At 39.0% G+C, this 19,864-nt stretch overlaps 1 protein-coding gene across 3 annotated transcripts in view; it reads right to left on the reverse strand.

The window, feature by feature from the left end:
• ME1 (malic enzyme 1) overlaps nucleotides 1–19,864 on the reverse strand; it is a 220,500-nt gene that overhangs the window by 162,436 nt on the left and 38,200 nt on the right. For all 3 annotated transcript variants that reach the window (XM_024996809.2, XM_059889821.1, NM_001144853.1), the window contains 1 exon segment: nucleotides 16,203–16,352. In XM_024996809.2, the coding sequence (XP_024852577.1) occupies nucleotides 16,203–16,352 (150 nt within the window).

Consider the following 19,864-nt stretch of genomic DNA (forward strand, 5'->3'; position numbering starts at 1 on the left):
TGAAAAAGCTGGCTTAAAACTCAACATTCAAAAAACTAAGATCATCTGGTCCCATCACTTCATGGCAAATAGATGGGAAAAACAAAAACAGTGACAGACTTTATTTCCTTGGGCTCCAAAATCACTATGCATGTTGACAACAGCCATAAAATTAAAAAACACTTACAAGGCTTCCCGTTCAAGATAGTGGAATAGAAGGACTTGTGCTCATCTCCTCCTGCAAGAACACCAAAATTGCAACTATGCTGAGCAACCATCGATAGAGGATGCTGCTGCTGCTGCTGCTGCTGCTGCTGCTAAGTTGCTTCAGTCGTGTCCAACTCTGTGCGACCCCATAGACAGCAGCCTACCAGGCCCCCCTGTCCCCAGGATTTGCTGGAACCTATCAAAAAGAGATATCCCACGTCCAAAGACAAAGGAGCCACAGTGAGATGGTAGGAGCAGTGCAACATGATAAAATCAAATCCTGTACCTGCAGGTGGGTGACTCACAGACTGGAGAACAATAATACCAAAGAAGTTCTCACACTGGTGTGAAGGTTCTGAACCCCACGTGAGGCTTCCCAGCCTAGGTACCCAACAAAGACCCTGGGAATCCCCAGGGAATCTGGCCTTGAGGGCCAGCAGGATTTAATTATAGGACTTCTAGAGGTCTGGGGGAAACAGACTCCAGTCTTGGAGGGCACAAACAAAATGTTGTGCACACTAAGACCCAGAGGAGAGGAGCAGTGACCCCAGAGGAGACTGAACCAAAACTACCTGCTAGTGTTGGAGGGCCTCCTGTGGAGGTGTGGGTCGGCGGGGCTCCCCAGAGGGCCGGGGGCACTGGAAGGTCCCCTTTGGTGTAAAGTCTCTGACAGTAACCCTGCTATAGAGCCCATAGACGACAGGGCTGGGTCACCTCAGGCAAAACTACCAGGGAGGGAATGCAAGCCCACTCATCGGCAGATAACTGGATTAAAGCTTTACTGAGTAGGCCCTGCCCACCAGGGCAAGACCCAGTTTCTCCCATCGCCAGTCCCTCTCAAGAAGCTTACACAAGCCTCTTAGCCTCAGCCATCAGAGGGCAGACTGAAGAAGCAAGAACCACAGTCTCACAGTGGCTAAAACAAAAACATATTACAGGAAGTTAATCATGGTGAAAAAGCAGAAAGTTATGTTGCAGGTGAATAGACAAGATAAAACCCCAGAAAAACAACTAAATTAAGTGGAGATAGGCAAGTTTCCAGAAAAAGAATTCAGAATAGTAAGAGTGAAGATGATCCAGGATCTCGGGAAAAGAACTGAGACAAAGACTGAGAAGACACAAGAAATGTTTACCAAAGAACTAAAGAACAAACAGAGGCAAATAATGCACTAGAAGGAATCAATAGCAGAATAACTGAGCAGAAGAATGGATAAATGACCTGGAGGACAGAATGGTGGAAATCACTGCTGCAGAACAGAATACAGAAAAAAGAAAGAAAAGAAATAAAGACAGCCTAAGAGATCTCTGGGACAACACTGAATGCACCAACATTTGCAGAAGGAACAGAGAGAGAGAAAAGACTGAGAAAACACTTTTTAGAGATAATAGCGGAAAACCTCCTGAACATGGGAAAGAAATAGTCAACCAAGTCCAGAAAGCACAGAGAGTCCCAGGAAGGAGAAACCCAAGGAGGAATACTCCAAGACACATAGTAATCAAACTGAGAAAAATTAAAGACAGAGATAAAATATTAAAAGCAACAAGGGAAAAACAAGTATCATGCAAGGGTACTCCCATCTGGCTATCAGGTGATTTCTCAAGAGAAACTCCATAAGCCAGAAAGAAATGGCATGATATATTTAAAGTGATGAAACGGAATAATCTACAACCAAGAATACTCCACCCAGCAAGACTCTCCTTCAGATTTGATGGGAGAAATCAAAAGCTTTCAGACAAGCAAAAGTTAAAGAGAATTTAGCACCACCAAACCAGCCTTACAACAAATGCTAAAGGAACTTCGTTATGCAGGAAACACAAGACAAGGAAAAGACCTACAGAAAATAAACCCAAAACAAGAAAATGGTAATAGGATCATACATATCAATAACTACCTTAAATGTAAATGGATTAAATGCACCAACTAAAAGACAGAGACTGCCTAGGTGGATGAAAACAGGTCCTTGTATGCAATTCCACTTACCACATCACTCTGCTTGACCCCCTCAAATTGTATGTAGTTATTTTATATTGTTAAGTTAATCCATGTTCCCATTATGGCTTGCAACTGTAATTATCTTTTATTTTCTATCTGGCTATTGATTGTGAAAACTGATAAACATCTTTCACTATTGTGATTATGTAACTATTACTCACTTAATACCACTGTATTATGATTGGTCAACAGAAAAATAATAGAACTCTAAATCACCAAAACTAAGATCTAATAGAAAAACCTGTTACCACTTTTTAAAATCCAGATGCATATCAGAATTATCTTGAAGTTTTTTGAAAAATACAAATGCTCAGGTATGGCTTTTTTTCTCCAGAGTTCCAGATACGTTTATAATGAGTAGTCATGTTTAAAAACAACTGAACTATATGCTGATTTTACTTTTACCTGATTTGTTTCACTTTTTCTATTTAATATTCAGTGCTTCCATTTCATTTAGTCTATATTCTCCAATTTCTCTATCTCCTCTTTTTTTGATGTTCTTTCCCAAGCCTTTATCAAGTGTAGTAGAAAAGCTTTTGTGTGTATATATATACATATAATACATATATTTAAGAAAATGAATTTTTGCCTAACTAAAAACATTATGACATTTTGATTCTACTTGTTTGACTTCGTATAAGTAGAATACAAGATTTCCAATAAAAAAAATAGATATGCAACAAGCAACAAAGGTTAACTGTATAGAACAGTGAACTATAGTCAATATCTTGTAATAATCTAAGCTGGAAAATAATTTCAAAAATAATATATGTGTATTTGTATAACTGAATCACCTTGCTGTGCACCTGCAACACTGTAAGTCAACTATACTTCAATAAAATATATACGTTTTACAAATAAAAAATTAACGATACTTGCTCCATGGAAGAAAAACTATGACAAACCTACACAGCATATTAAAAACCGGAGGCATTATTTTGCCAACAAAGGTCCGTATAGTCAAAGCTATGGCTTTTCCAGTAGTCATGTACAGATGTGAGAACTGGACTATAAAGAAGGCTAAGCACCAAAGAAATGATTCTTTCGAATTGTGGTGCTAGAGAAGACTCTTAAGAGTCCCTTGGATGGCAAAGAGATCAAACCAGTCAATCCTAAAGGAAATCAACCATGAATATTCACTGGAAGGACTGATGCTAAAGCTGAAGCTCCAATACTTTGGCTATCTGATATGAAAAGCCTACTCATTGGACAAGACCCTGATGCTGGGAAAGACTGAGGACAGGAGGAGAAGGAGGTGACAGAGGATGAGATGGTTAGATGGCATCACCAACTCAATGGACATGAGTTTGAGTAAACTATGGGAGCTGGTGATGGACAGGAAGGCCTCGCGGGCTGCAGTCCATGGGGTCGCAAAGAGTTGGACGTGACTTAGCAACTGAACAATAACAACAAAAGACTAGCAGAAAAGTTTTTTCACAACTAAAGATATATAACATTTCGTAACACATCATATGAAATGCCAGGCTAGATGAAGCACAAGCTGGAATCAAGATTGCCAGGAGAAATATCAATAACCTCCAGTATGCAGATGACACCACTCTTATGGCAGAAAGCAAAGAGGAACGAAAGAGCCTCTTGATGAAAGTGAAAGAGAAGAGTGAAAAAGTTGGCTTGAAACTCAACATTCAAAAAACTAAGATCATGGCATCTGATCCCATCACTTCATGGCAAATAGATGGGGAAACAATGGAAACAGTGAGAAACTTTATTTTGGGGGGTTCCAAAATCACTGCAAATGGTGACTGCAGTCATGAAATTAAAAGATGCTTGCTCCCTGGAAGAAAAGCTATGATCAACCTAGACAGCATATTAAAAAGCAGAGATGTTACTTTGCCAAAAAAAGTCCATCTAGCCAAAGCTATGGTTTTATCCAGTAGTCACATATGGATGTGAGAGTTGGACCATAAAGCTGAGCACCAAAGTATTGATGCTTTTGAACTGTGGTGTTGGAGAAGACTCTTGAGAGTCCCTGGACTGCAAGGAGATCCAACCAGTCCAATCCTAAAGGAGATCAGTCCTGAATATTTATTGGAAGGACTGATGCTGAAGCTGAAACTCCAATACTTTGGCCACCTGATGTGAAGAACTGACTCATTGGAAAAGACCCTGAACCTAGGAAAGACTGAAGGCAGGAGGAGAAGGGGATGACAGAGGATGAGATGGTTGGATGGCATCACTGACTCGATGGACATAAGTCTGAGTAAGCTCTGGGAGTTAGTGATGGACAGGGAAGCCTGGTGTTCTGCAGTCCATGGGGTCACAAAGAGTTGGACACGACTGAGTGACTGAACTGAACTAAAATACATAGAGAGAGAAGCCACAATGAAATGGATACATAGAAGAAGTAAAGACACAGCTTACTCAGGACCCACATGACCGACCCTGCTAGCGACCCAAAAACAGGAAGACTATCACCATCACAGTGGTCCTCCCCGAGGAACAAAGGGTCTGAGCCCACTGTGGGCTCCCCAGCCTAGGGATCCTGTACCAGAAGATGAGTCCCTAGAACATGTGGCTTTGAAAACCAGTGGAGCTTACATCTGGGAGAGCAGGAGAGATACAGGAGCCAGAGACTCCCCCTTAAAGGGTGAGAAGAAAATCTCACAAGCTGAGTCCTAGCGCAGTGGTAGTAATTTGAGAGGTGCCTGTGTAAGACCCACCTGTTGATCTTGGAAAGCATTCCAGAGAGACAGGAGGCAGCTGGGACACCCCTGGGGTTGGGTCTCTCATTGCACCATGCTGATACAGATGCTGGCAAGCACCATCTTTGAATCCTCTCTCCAGCCCATTAACTCTGGGGCCTGTTCCACCCTGGGCTGTACCCACAGTAACCACACAGGGCTGGGCAGAGGGGAGTCAGCTCCACCCCAACTAATGGCACATGCAGCCCACATAGGAAGCACTCCCAGTGCACACAGCTCTAATGACCAGAGAGGAGTGCATTGCTAGGACTCATGGAATGTCTCCTACATAAGACCTCTTTTCCAAGACTAGGAGACATAACAGATTAAGTACTACACAGATACAAAAAGAGAATTAGATAAAATGAGAAGACAGAGGACTATGTCCCAACTGAAAGAACAAAGACAAAATCTCAGAAAGTGAACTAAATGAAACAGATAAATAATACACTTAAAAAAGAATTCGAGGTAATGATCATAAAGATGATCACCAAAATTGGGAGGAAAAATGGACGAAAACAGTGAAAATTTCAACAAAGAGTTAAAAAATGTTAACAATGAACCAATCAGAGTTGAAGAATAACTGAAAGAAAAACACACTAGAAGGACTGAATTAGATGGTACAAATCAGATTTAGCAGTTGATTAGATGGTACAGAAGAACAAACCAGTGACCTAGGAGGTAGACAAAGCAAAACTCACCCAAGATATAGCAAATATATGCCCAATAAGGGATTAACATCTAAAATAAATTAAGATTATTAACATCACTAATCATCAGGGAAACGCAAATAAAAACCACCAATGAGATACCACCTAACACCTGTCAGAATGGCTATCAGCAAAAAGACAACAAATTAACAAGTGTTGGTGAGAATGTGGAGAAAATGGAACATTGGTAAGACTGCACATTGCTGCAGCCACTACAGAAAATATTATGGAGGCTCCTTAAAAAAATTAAAAATTGAACTACTACATGATCCAGCTATTTCACTTTTGGGTATATACTTGAAGAAAATGTACATTGCAGAAGTATTTACAGCAGCCAAGATATAGAAATAAACTAAGTGTCTAATGATAGATGAATAGATAAAAAAGATGTGATATAGACATATATATATATTTACTATATATATGGTCACATATGGACTTCCCCTGTGGCTCAGATGGGAAAGAATTTGCCTGCATTGTGGAAGACCCAGATTTCGATCCCTGTGTTGGGAAGATCCCCTGGAGAAGGGAATGGCAACCCACTCCAGTATTCTTGCCTGGGAAATCCCACGGACAGAGGATCCTGGTGGGCTACAGTCCATGGGGTTGCCAAGAGTCAGACATGACTGAGTGACTGACACCACACTATGGTCATATATATATATATATATACACACACACACACACACATACACAATACTCATAAAAAGGATTAAATCTTGCTATTTGGAACAACTGGGAGGATCCAGGGTATCAGTTAAGTGAAATAAGAGAAAGACAAATACCACATATACCATATGATGTCACTAATACGTTGAATCTAAAAAACAAAATAAACAGAAAGAAAACAGACTCATACATACAAAGAACAAACAGATGGTTATCACAGGTGGGCAGGGTGGGGAATTGGACAAAAAAGGTGAAGAAGATTAAGAGCTACAAACTTTCAGTTAAGTTACAGGGATACAATATACAGCATAAGGAATATAGTCAATAACACTGTAATAACTTTGTGTAAGGACAGACAGTAACTAGACAACTTACTATGGTGATCATTTTATAATGTATCTAAATGTCAAATCAACTGTTCCATTATTTACCTGAAACATTTCAAATATTATCTCAATAAAAATATCTTCAAAAATCATCAAAAATTTAACAAAATATACACATTAAAGATCCACATGACAGAAAACTGCCATAAAGTGATCATTTACAAATAATTGTGGGAAGTTTACTTTCTGTTAGTAAAGTGTTCTTTTAAATTTCAAATACTGATTTTGCAATACAGACTTGGATCTGAAGCACCAGCTGGGAGGCCTCTGGGCCCAGCCACCTTATGAGCCAGTGAAACTAGAAAGCACAAATGGGAAAAAAAAAAAAAAGGAGAACAAGATTGCAGAGGAGTAGATGGACATGGGGTACCTCTCTCTCCACAGATACATCAGGAATACACCTTCAGACACAGAAGTGCATACAGAACACCAGCTGAGAGCAGACAAGAGTACCTGACCAGGGGAAAAGAACATACAGAACCACACAAAACTCGAGATCAAGCCCTGAGCCTTTGAAGAGGGAGCACTGACTCCAAGACCCTACACTACCAGAGAACTAATGCTAGGGAGTATCGACTAGTGAGAACTAACACACGGGAAACCACTTGAATACAAGAGCCAGCATCACCCAACCACCAGTAGCACCCTGTGCAGGACACCTCATCTAAACGACAAACAAAACAAAAATACAAACCCAGTCACCAGCAGACACGATTACCACCTCACTCAGTCTTGTCCATTAGAGGAAAAACAAGCAAACAAATAAAAACTCAGCATAAATCTCACCCTATATGAAGCTTACACAAACCACTGGACAAACCTTAGGAGGGGAGAAACCAAAAGGAAGAAAGAATTCAACCTTGAAGGCTGGGAAAAGGAGACCTCAGACACACTAAGTTAAAAAAAAAATTATGAAAAGGCAGAGAAATACTACACAAATGAAGGAACAAACTAGAAATACAGAAGTCCAAATAAATGAAAAGGAGATAGGCAAACTATCTGAAAAATAATTCCGTATAATGATAATAAAGATGATCAAAAACCTTGAACACAGAAAATGTTAAGAATCAATTAACAAAGACCTAGAAGAATTAAAGAATAAACATACAGAGACAAACAACACAATTACTGAAATTAAAAATACTCTAAGAAGGAATCAACAGCAGAATAACTGAAGCAGAAGAACGAAACAGTGAGCTGGAAGATAAAGTGGTGGAAATAACTTCTGAAGAGCAGAATAAAGTAAAAAGAATGAAAAGAACTGAGGATAGTCTAAGAGACTTCTGGGACAATATCAAACACATCAACATTCAAATATTAGGGGTCCCAGAAGAAGAAGAGAGAAAGAAAGGATATAAGAAAATTTTTGAAGAGAGTATAGTTGAAAACTTACCCAACATGGAAAAGGAAACAGCCAATAAAGTCCAAGAGGTGCAAAGAGTTCCATACAGGATAAACATGCCAAGACACATACTAATCAACTAATAAAGACTAAACACAAAGAAAGAATATTAAATGCAGCAAGGGAAAAGCAACAAGTAACATACAAGGGAAACCCCATACATGTAAACCCTGATCTCCCAGCAGAAACTCTGCAGGCCAGAAGGGAATGGCAGGATATATTTAAAGTACTGAAAGGGAAACATTTACAACCAAGGTGACTGTACCCAGGAAGGATCTCATTGAAAATTTATGGAGAAATAAAGTTTTTCAGACAAGCAAAAGTTAAGAGAATTCAGTACCACCAAATCAGCTTTACAACAAATGTTAAAGGGACTTATATACTCAAGAAATACAAGAGAAGAAAAAAGATCTACAAAATCAACCCCAAACAATTAAGAAAATGGCAATCAGAATACGTATTACTTTAAATGTAAATGGATTAAATGTTCCAACAAAAAGACACAGACTGGCTGAATGGATACAAAAACAAGACCCACATATATGACGTCTACAAGAAACCGACTTCAGACCTCAAGACACATATAGCCTGCAAATTAGAGGATGGAAAAATATATTCCATGCAAATAGGAAGCAAAAGAAAGCTGGAGTAACAATACTCATATTAGACAAAATAAACCTTAAAATAAAGAAGATTACAAGAGATAGGAAGGACACTACATAATGATCAAGGGATCAATCCAAGAGGAAGACATAATAATTGTAAATATCAATGCACCCAACATAGAAGCACCTCAATACATAAGACAAACATTACCAGACAAAAGCAAAAACTGACAGTAGCACAATAATAGTAGGAGACGTTTAACACCCCACTCACACCAATGGACAGATCATCAAAACAGAAAACTAATAAGGAAACACAAGTCTTAAGTGATATATTAGATGAGATGCATCTCATTGTTATCTTCAGGACATTCCACTCCAATGCAGAAGAATACACCTTCTTCTCAAGTTTAAATGGAACATTCTCCAGAATAGACCACATTTTGGGTCAAAAATCAAATCTCAGTAAATGTAACAAAGTTAAATTGTATCAAGCATCTTCTCCAACCACAATGCTATGAGACTAGATATCAATTACAAGAAAAAACTGTAGGAAACACGAATACATGGAGATTAAACAATATGTTTCTCAATAACCAACAGGTTACTGAAGAAGTCAAAAGGGCAATCAAAAAATTTCTAGAAACAAATGACAATGAAAACATGACAACTCAAAACCCATGGGATGCAGCAAGCAGTCCTAAGAGGGAAGTTTATAACAATACAATCCCACCTCAAGAAACAAGAAAACCATTGAATAGACAACTTAACTTTACACCTAAACCAAATGGAAAAAAAAGAACCAAAAACCCCCAAAATTAGTAGAAGGAAAGAAATCATAAAGATCTGACCAGAAATAAATGAAAAAGAAATGAAAGAAACAATAGTAAAGATTAATAAAACTAAAAGTTGGTTCTTTGAGAAGATAAACAAAATCGACAAACCTTTAGCGAGACTTATTAAGAAAAAAAGAAGAATCAAATCAACAAAATTAGAAATGAAAAAGGAGAGGTTACAACAGACAATGCAGAAATACAAAGGATTATAAGAGACTATCATGAACAAATATATGGAGAACCTGGAAGAAGAAACAGACAGACTCTTAGAAAAGTTCAATCTTCCAAGACAGAACCAGGAAGAAACAGAAATTATGAACAACCCAATTAAAAGCACTGAAACTGAAGCTCTGACCAAAATCTGCCAAAAAAACAAAAGCCCAGGACCAGATGCCTTTACAGGAGAATTCTATCTAACATTCAGAGAAGAGCTAATGCCTAGCCTTCTAAAACTCTTTCAAAAAATGGCAGAGGAAGGAACACTTCTAAACTCATTCTATGAGGCCACCGTCACCCTGATACCAAAAGCAAAGACAACACACAAAAAGAAAACTACAGGCCAGTATCACTGATGAACACAGATGCAAAAATCCTCAACAAAACTTTAACAAACAGAATTCAGCAACACATCAAAAAGCTCATACACCAATGTCAAGTTGGGTTTATTCAAGGGATGCAAGGATGCTTCACTATATGCAAATCAATCAATGTGATACACCATATTAACAAATTAAAAGTTAAAAACCATGTGATCTCAGCAGACGCAGAAAAAGCCTTTGACAAAATTCAGCACCCATGTATGATTAAAACTCTTGAAAAAATGGGCATAGAAGGAACCTACCTCAACATAGTAAAGGCCACATACGATAGAAAATAAAATGAAGTTGCTCAGTCATGTCTGACTCTTTGGGACCCCATGGACTGTAGCCTACCAGGCTCCTCTGTCCATGGGATTTTGAAGGCAAGAGTACTGCAGTGGGTTGCCATTTCCTTCTCCAGGGGATCTTCCCAAACCAGGGATCGAACCTGGGTCTCCTGCATTGCAAGCGGACACGTTACCGTTTGAGCCACCAGGGAAGTCATACATTTTAAGCATACAGCAAACATTATTCTCAATGGTGAAAAACACAAAGCATTCCCCCTAAGATCAGGAACAAGAAAAGGGTGTCTCAACATAGTTCTGGAAGTCCTAGCAGCAGCAATCAGAGAAGAAAAAGAAATAAAAGGAAACCAGATCGGAAAAGCAGCAGCAAAGCTCTCACTGTTTGCAGATGACATGATACGCTACATAGAAAACCCTAAAGACAGTATCAGAAAATTACTAGAGCTAATCAGTGAATTTAGCAAAGTTGCAGGATACATCAATACACAGAAATCACTTGTATTTCTCTATACTAACAATCAAAACTCAAAAGAAGAAATTAAGGAATCAATCCCATTCACCACTGCAACAAGAATTAAATATCTAGGAATAAACTTACCTAAAGAGACAAAAGAACTGTACACAGAAAATTATAAGACACTAATAAAAGAACAACGGACTGGTTCCAAATAGGAAAAGGAGTACATCAAGGATGTATATTGTCACCCTGCTTATTTAACTTAGATGCAGAGTACATCATGAGAAACACTGGGCTTGATGAAGCACAAGCTGGAATCAAGATTTCCGGGAGAAATATCAATAACCTCAGATATGCAGATGACACCACCCTTATGGCAGAAAGTGAAAAAGAACTAAAGAGCCTCTTGATGAAAGTGAAAGAGGAGAGTGAAAAAGTTGGCTTAAAGCTCAACATTCAGAAAACTAAAATCATGGCATCCGGTCCCATCACTTCATGGGAAATAGATGGGGAAACAGCGGTTGACTTTATTTTTCTGGGCTCCAAAATCACTGCAGATGGTGACTGCAGCAATGAAATAAAAAGATGCTTGCTCCTTGGAAGGAAAGCTACAATCAACCTAGACAGCATATTAAAGCAGGGACATTACTTTGCCAACAAGGGTTCATCTAGTCAAGGCTATGGTTTTTCTAGTGGTCATGTATGGAGGTGAGAGTTGGACTATAAAGAAAGCTGAGTGCCGAAGAATTAATGCTTTTGAACTGTGGTGTTGGAGAAGACTCTTGAGAGTCCCTTGGACTGTAAGGAAATCCAACCAGTCCATCTTAAAGGAGATCAGTCCTGGGTGTTCACTGGAAGGACTGATGTTGAGGCTGAAACTCCAATATTTTGACCACCTGATCCAAAGAGCTGACTCATTGGAAAAGACTCTGATGCTGGGAAAGATTGAGGGCAGGAGGAGAAGGAGACGACAGAGGATGAGATGGTTAGATGGCATCATCAACTCAATGGACATGGGTTTGGGTGGACTCCGGGAGTTGGTGATGGACAGTGAGGCCTGGCATGCTGCAGTTCATGGGGTTGCAAAGAGTCAGACATGACTGAGCGACTGAACTGAATGAAAGAAATCAAAGATGACATAAACAGATGGAGAGATATTCCATGTTCCTGGGTAGGAAGAATCAGCAATCTACAGATTTAACCCGATCCCTATCAAATTACCAATGACATTTTTCACAGAACTAGAACAAAGAATTTCACAATTCATATGGAAGCACAGTTCAGTTCAGTTCAGTCGCTCAGTCATGTCCGACTCTTTGCGACCCCATGAATCACAGCACACCAGGCCTCCCTGTCCATCACCAACTCCCGGAGTGCACTGAGACTCACGTCCATCGAGTCAGTGATGCCATCCAGCAATCTCATCCTCTGTCGTCCCCTTCTCCTCCTGCCCCCAATCCCTCCCAGCATCAGAGTCTTTTCCAATGAGTCAACTCTGGAAGCACAAATGACCCCAAATAGCCAAAGCAATCTTGAGAAAGAAGAATGGTGTTGGAGGAATCAATCTGCCTGACTTCAGAATATACTACAAAGCTGCAGTCATCAAGACAGTATGGTATTGGCACAAAAACAGAAACATAGACCAATGGAACAACATAGAAAGCCCAGAAATCAACACATGCACCTATGGGTACCTTATATTTGACAAACGAAGCAAGAAGATACAATGGGGCAAAGACAGCCTCTTCAATAAAGGTGCTAGGGAAACTGGACAGCTACATGTAAAAGAATGAAATTAGGGCATTTCCTAACACCATACACAAAGATAAACTCAAAATGGATCAAAGACCTAAATGTAAGACCAGAAACTATAAAACTCTTAGAGGAAAACATAGAACACTCGATGACATAAATCAAAGCAAGATCCTCTACGACCCACCTCCTGCTGCTGCTGCTGCTGCTAAGTCACTTCAGTCATGTCCGACTCTGTGCGATCCCATAGATGACAGCAAACCAGGCTCCCCCATCCCTGGGATTCTCAAGGCAAGAACACTGGAGTGGGTTGCTATTTCCTTCTCCAATACATAAAAGTGAAAAGTGAAAGTGAAGTCGGTCAGTCGTGTCTGACTCTTAGCGACCCCATGGACTGCAGCCCACCAGGCTCCTCCATCCATGGGATTTTCCATGCAAGAGTACTGGAGTGAGTTGCCATTGCCTTCTCTGATGACCCACCTACTAGAGTAATGGAAATATAACCAAAAGTAAACAAGTGGGACCTGATTAAACTTAAAAGCTTTTGCACAGCAAAGGAAACTATAAGCAAGGTGGAAAGACAACCCTCAGAATGGGAGAAACTAATAGCAAATGAAACAACTGACAAAGGATTAATTTCCAAAATATATAGGCAGCTCACACAACTCAATATCAGGAAAACAAACAACCCAATACTAAAGTGGGAAAAATACCTAAACAGACGTTTCTCCAAAGAAGACATACAGATGGCTAACAAACACATGAAAAGATGCTCAACATCTCTCATTATTAGAGAAATGCAAATCAAAACTACAATGAGATATCACCTCACACCAATCAGAACGGTGATCATCAAAAAGTCTACAAACAATAAATGCTGGACAGGGTGTGGAGAAAAGGGAACACTCTAACACTGCTGGTGGGAATGTAAATTGATACAGCCACTATGGAAGACAGTATGAAGATTCCTTTAAAAACTAGGAATAAAACTACCATATGACCCAGCAATCCCACTCCTTAGGCATCTACCCTGAGGAAACCAAAATTGAAAAAGACACATGTATCCCATTGTTCGTTGCAGCACGATTTACAATAGCTAGAACATGGAAGCAACCTAGATATCCATCAACAAATGAATGGATAAAGAAGTTGTGGTACATATACATGAAGGAATATTACTCAGCCATAAAAAGAAATGCATTTGAGTCAGTTCTGATGAGGTGGATGACCCTAGAACCTATTATACAGAGTGAAATAAGTCAGAAAGAGAAAGATAAACATTGTATTCTAATCCATATATACAGAATCTATAAAAATGGTCTTCAAGAATTTACTTATAGGGCAGCAATGGACAAGCAGACATAGAGAATAGACTTATGGACATGGGGAGAGGGGAGGAGAGGGTGAGACACATGGGAAGAGTAACATGGAAACTTACATTACCATATGCAAGATAGCCAATGGGAACTTGGCTAAGAAATATGGCTAAGAAACTCAAACAGAGGCTCTGTATCAACCTATAGGGGTGGGGTGGGGAGGGAGACCGGGGGAGGTTCAAAAGGGAGGGGATATATGTATACCTATGGCTGATTCAGGTTGAGGCTTGACAGAAAAAAAAAAAAATTCTGTAAAGCAATTATTGTTCAATAAAAAAATTAAAAAATAATTTGAAATACTGCATAAAATCTGATAGAATACCATGAATACGTCACCTAAAATTAATACGTGTGAGCATTTTGATACAAATGCTGTGCTACATCTCACCCCATCTCTGCCTCTCCCTCTCCCCTCCTATTTATCTATCTATCTACTTACCTACCTATAACCTGATAGGTAAACAACAGTTTATATAGATGATCCTTTCTATAAGGAAAACAGTATTGCATCGAGTTTTTTTGTTATCATGAAACTAGGTATTCTTAAAATACTTCTTTTGTATATTTGTATTTTCTCATTTTTCAATAATGAACATGTATTGCTTAATTTGGAGAAGGCAATGGCACCCCACCCAGTACTCTTGCCTGGAAAATCCCATGGATGGAGCCTGGTAGGCTGCAGTCCATGGGGTCGCTAAGAGTCGGACACTACTGAGCGACTTCACTTTCACTTTTCACTTTCATGCATTGGAGAAGGAAATGGCAACCTGCTCCAGTATTCTTGCCTGGAGAATCCCAGGGATGGTGGAGCCTGATGGGCTGCCGTCTATGGGGTCGCACAGAGTCAGACACGACTGAAGCGACTTAGCAGCAGCAGCAGCAGCATTGCTTAATTTAAAAATAAAATATTTATATACTCAAAAAAGAATTATTCATCATAATACAGTTACCAGCTAAATTCTAACTCTTGTTTTTCTATGAAAAAAAAATTCTCTGTTAACATAGCCATTATATAAATGCAATACAGATATGTGCTATTAAGGAAATTAAACAGACCATCTACAATTGATTATTCTCTTTATATAAGGGATAATGTGGCTAATTATTTTCTTTATAAAAAAGGCAATTGGCACAAATGTGCAAAATATTACCACTACATCAATACACCTTTGTGAAATCTACTAACTTTCAGATCTTACCTCTGAAACATTCCTTTCAATGACAGAACTTACAGTAGGCTTTTATATTTGTGATAGAAACTTATAAACATTTCTTCTTATTTTAAATTCAGAACTATAAGCAGCACATAAATATTCAACTTGAGCTTTTGTTGTTGCTGCTGTTAAAAGCATTAATATTTATTTCAATTGTTCCTTGCTGCAAAAGTATTTAAAGTAATGTGATAAAGCCATGGTTTTAAAAAACTACATTTTATATTTTACATATCTTTAAAGATGGTTACAATTTCACTTAAAGGAAATCAACAAAAGGGCCTGTTTAATGCCAACTCTGAATTTAGGAAATAATATACTCCTTGGGCTTCTATGGTGGGTCAGTGGTAAAGAACCCGCCTGCCAATTCAGGAGACTTGGGTTCAATCCCTTGGTCAGGAAGATCTGCTGGAGAAGGAAATGGCAACCCACAAATCCCATGGATAGAGGAGCCTGATGAGCTACAGTCCACTGCATCACAGAAGTCGCACACAATTTAGCGACTAAATAACAATACTCCTTATTTTCAGGAAAATCTAAAATCTTTAAGTTACAAAATGTACACATAATAGAGGCAATTACTATCTCAAAGACAAACTTAGTTATGATCAACTACCTTTTTTACCCAAAAAATGTTCATTTAGTATCTGTAAAAGGAAATACAAATTGGTTTATAAAAAATAACTTCCCCATGATCTTAAATCTAGGAATGAAACACTGTATTTTAAAATGTCATATATACATTTATATTTAATGTTCTTTAGCCCACCACGTTCCTCTATCCACGGGGATTCTCCACGAAAGGATGCTGTAACTGGTTGCCATGCTCTCCTCCATGGGATCGTCTCAACTCAGGGATCGAACCCAGGTCTCCCGCATTGCAGGCAGATTCTTTACCGTCTGAGCCACCAGGGGCCCAAATGAAGTTGTAGATTTTTCTGAACTTCTATCTCATTACATAATTTTTTTAATTGTAGCAAAAACTTGACAAAAAATAAATGAAGACACAAACTGTAAAATAAAACTTTACATACCTTGGCTTCCGAAATGCTAAACTATATTGTTGGCAAGCTAGACCCACAGTGGGAGTATAAACGATAGGCATGAATTTCTCAATGTCAGACATCAGCACTTTATAGAAGAGCTTTTCGTTTCTATCTTGAAGATCCATTAAGAGAAGATACCTGTGGAAATGGGACATAATTAGATCTACATTCCAACACAGTCATAAAATAGCTGTTTATAAAACTAAATGTTTGCAACAACATATACACTGGTTCAAAACTGGAAAGGAGTACAACAAAGCTGTAAATTGTCACCCTACTTATTTAACTTATATGCAGAGTACATCATGTGAAATGCTGGGCTGGATTAATTACAAGCTATAATCAAAATCTGCAGGAGAAATAACAACCTCAGATATGCAGATAATGCCACTCTAATTGCAGAAAATGAGACACTAAAGAGCCTCTTGATGAGGGTGAAAGAAGAGAGTGAAAATGCTGGCTTAAAACTCAACATTCAAAAAACGAAGATCATGGCATCTGGTCCCATGACTTCATGGCAAACAGAAGGGGAAAAAGTGGAAGCAGTGACAGATTTTATTTTCTTAGGCTCCAAAATCACTGTGGGTGATGACTGTGGCCATGAAATTAAAAGATGTTTGCCCTTTGGAAGGAAAGCTATGGCAAACCTGGACAAAGTATTAAAAAGCAAAGACATCACTTTGCCAACAAAGGTCCACATAGGCAAAGCTATGATTTTTCCAGTAGTCGTGTACAGATGTGAGAGTTGGACCATAAAGAAGGCTGAGTGCTGAAGAACTGATGCTGAGGAAGACTCTAGAGTCTCCTGGACTGCAAGGAGATCAAACCAGTCAATGCTAAAGGAAATCAACCCTGAATATTCACTGGAAGGACTGATGCTGAAGCTCCAAAACTTCGAGTACCTCATGCAAAGAGCCAACTAATTGGAAAAGACCCTGATGCTGGGAAAAACTGAACACAAAAGGAGAAGGGGGCGGCTGAGGATGAGATGGTTAAACAGCATCACCGACTCAATGGATAAGAATTTGAGCAAACTCCGGGAGATGGTGAAGGACAGGGAAGCCTGGTGTGCTGCAGTCCATGGGGTAGCAAAGAATTGGACACGACTCAGCTACTGAACACATACAGTAATTTTTAGGTCACATAGAAAACATCTGATCAAAAAAGACTTTAGAAATATTCCTGGGACTTCCCTGGTGGTCTAGTAGTTAAGAACCCATCTTCCAATGCAGAGGACATGGGTTTGATCCCTGGTCAGGGAACTAAGATCCCACATGCCATGGGCCAACTAAGCTCACACGCTGCAACTAGAGAGTCCTCATGCTTTAGAGTACGTGCTTCACTAGAGAAGCCTGCATACCACAAGTAGAGAAAGTCTGTGCGCAACAATGAAGAGCCCTAGCCCCACAGCAAAGACCCAGTGTAGCCAAAATAATAATAAAATAAAAATTGGATCAGGTTGCAGTTTAAAAAAATAAAGAAATATTCCTAATCATCTAAAAAAATAAAGAACAATAACCTGAGCTGGTGTCATTCAAACACTAAAATCAGGGCTGAAACAGCACAGTTTTATTTAATATTTAAATGACTTTATCCCTATTTTTTTTTTCCAGTTAAAGAGTTTAGACTTTATTTTATGAGCAAGGGAGTCCACAAAAGAATTTTAATCTCCTGGAAAATATATTTAGGTTTCAGTGATTTTTCTCTATTAAATTTTCTGCTTTCTATTTATTTGATTTCAACTCCAATCTTTGGCACTTCCTTTTTACTGTTCACTTTGGATTTGTTTTTGTTTGTCTAGTTTCTTAAAATAGAAGCGTAGATCATTGATTTGATACCTATTTTATTAACATAAGCATTTAATTCTATAAATCTCAGTCAAAGCACTGCCTTAGCTTCATTACACGAATTTTTAAATTTTGTATTTTCAATTCCTTCAGTTAAACTTTTTCTTTCTGGTTTCTTCTTTCACCTATGGGTTATTTGTTAGTGTTAGTCACTTAGTCTTGTCCAACTCCTTGTGACCCCATGAAGCATAGTCCACCAGCCTTCTCTGTCTATAGGATTCTCCAGGCAAGAATATTGGAGTGGGTTGCCATTTCCTTCTCCAGGTATCCCTATTTTAAAATGAAAGACAAATGAAAAATACCACTATAGATAAAGTTTAAACAGTAACTTAACTAACTAAATACAAAGACTTCATCATTTAATTTGCAGTACTGAAGAGCCAAGAAAAATGACAAGCAGAAAATAACTACGGAATGTTAACAATGACCCTAAAAATTACTAAGGTAAGAAAGTTTAAGGGGCTTTTCTAATTATTTAGATCAAGAGGTCTTTTTCTTTCTAGAGGCATTTCTGAACCAGAATTATCTTTTAAAATATCAACCTTATCATATTACTTGTAATCTTCAGTGGTTTATACAGTAAAACTTAAACTGTTTGGTACAACTTGGAATAATCTTGCAAAACTGTCCTTAATAGTCCTACCAGCCTTTTTGGATTGATTCTCATTCTCTGAAATAGTTGAAAATGCATAGAATTTGGAGTCAGAGACACAAGGATTCTAATCCGTGGCAAATAGATGTTATTTCAACTCCCAACACTAACAACTGGGAAGAAAATGATGACTTTTAAAAGATGATGCTAACACTGATCTAGCCATGTGGAAATCATCATCGCTAAGTCAACACTTTTTAGGACACTTGACACAAGTGGTTTTCCCTACAGCTCCATACACTCTCTTTACCTGAATTCCAGGTCACCAGATTCTCTTGATTTTCCCTTTTCACTGATCATTCCTTTTTTTCTTTCTTTGCTGTTTTCTCCTGGGCTCTAGAGGCTTTCTAACACTTATCTCTATTACATTACGAGGTTATGCTGGCTTTGCTTCAGTGCTAAGTTGCTTCAGTCATGTCCAACTCTTTGTGACCCCATGGACTGTGGCCCTCCAGGATCCTGTCCCTGGGATTCTCCAGGCAAGAATACTGGAGTGGGTTGCCATGCCCTCCTCCATGGGATCTTCCCAACCCACAGATCGAACCTCTTTTATATCTCCTGCACGGGCAGACATATTCTTTACAACTAGCTTTGCTTCAGTTCAGTTCAGTTCAGTCACTCAGTCGTGTCTGACTCTTTGTGACCCCATGGACTGCAGCACGCCAGGCCTCCCTGTCCATCAAAACTCCTGGAGTTTACTCAAACTCATGCCCATTGAGTCGGTGATGCCATCCAACCATCTCATCCTCTGCTGTCCCCTTCTCTTCCCACCTTCAATCTTTCCCAGAATCAGGGTCTTTTCAAATGAGTCAGCTGTTTGCATCAGGTGGCCAAAGTTTTGGAGTTTCAGCTTCAACATTAGTTCTTCCAATGAATATTCAGGACTGATTTCCTTCAGGATGGACTGGATGGATCTCCTTGCAGTCCAAGGGACTCTCAAGCATCTTCTCCAACACCACAGTTCAAAAGCATCAACTCTTCGGCACTCAGCTTTCTTTATAGTCCAACTCTCACATCCATACATGACTACTGGAAAAACCATAGCCTTGACTAGACGGGCTTTTGTCAGCAAAGTAATGTCTCTGCAGAATTCTTAATATGCTGTCTAGTTTGGTCAAAACTTTTCTTCCAAGGAGTAAGCGTCTTTTAAT

The sequence above is a fragment of the Bos taurus genome, chromosome 9, assembly GCF_002263795.3.
Source record: "Bos taurus isolate L1 Dominette 01449 registration number 42190680 breed Hereford chromosome 9, ARS-UCD2.0, whole genome shotgun sequence".
In the NCBI taxonomy this organism is placed as follows: domain Eukaryota; kingdom Metazoa; phylum Chordata; class Mammalia; order Artiodactyla; family Bovidae; genus Bos; species Bos taurus.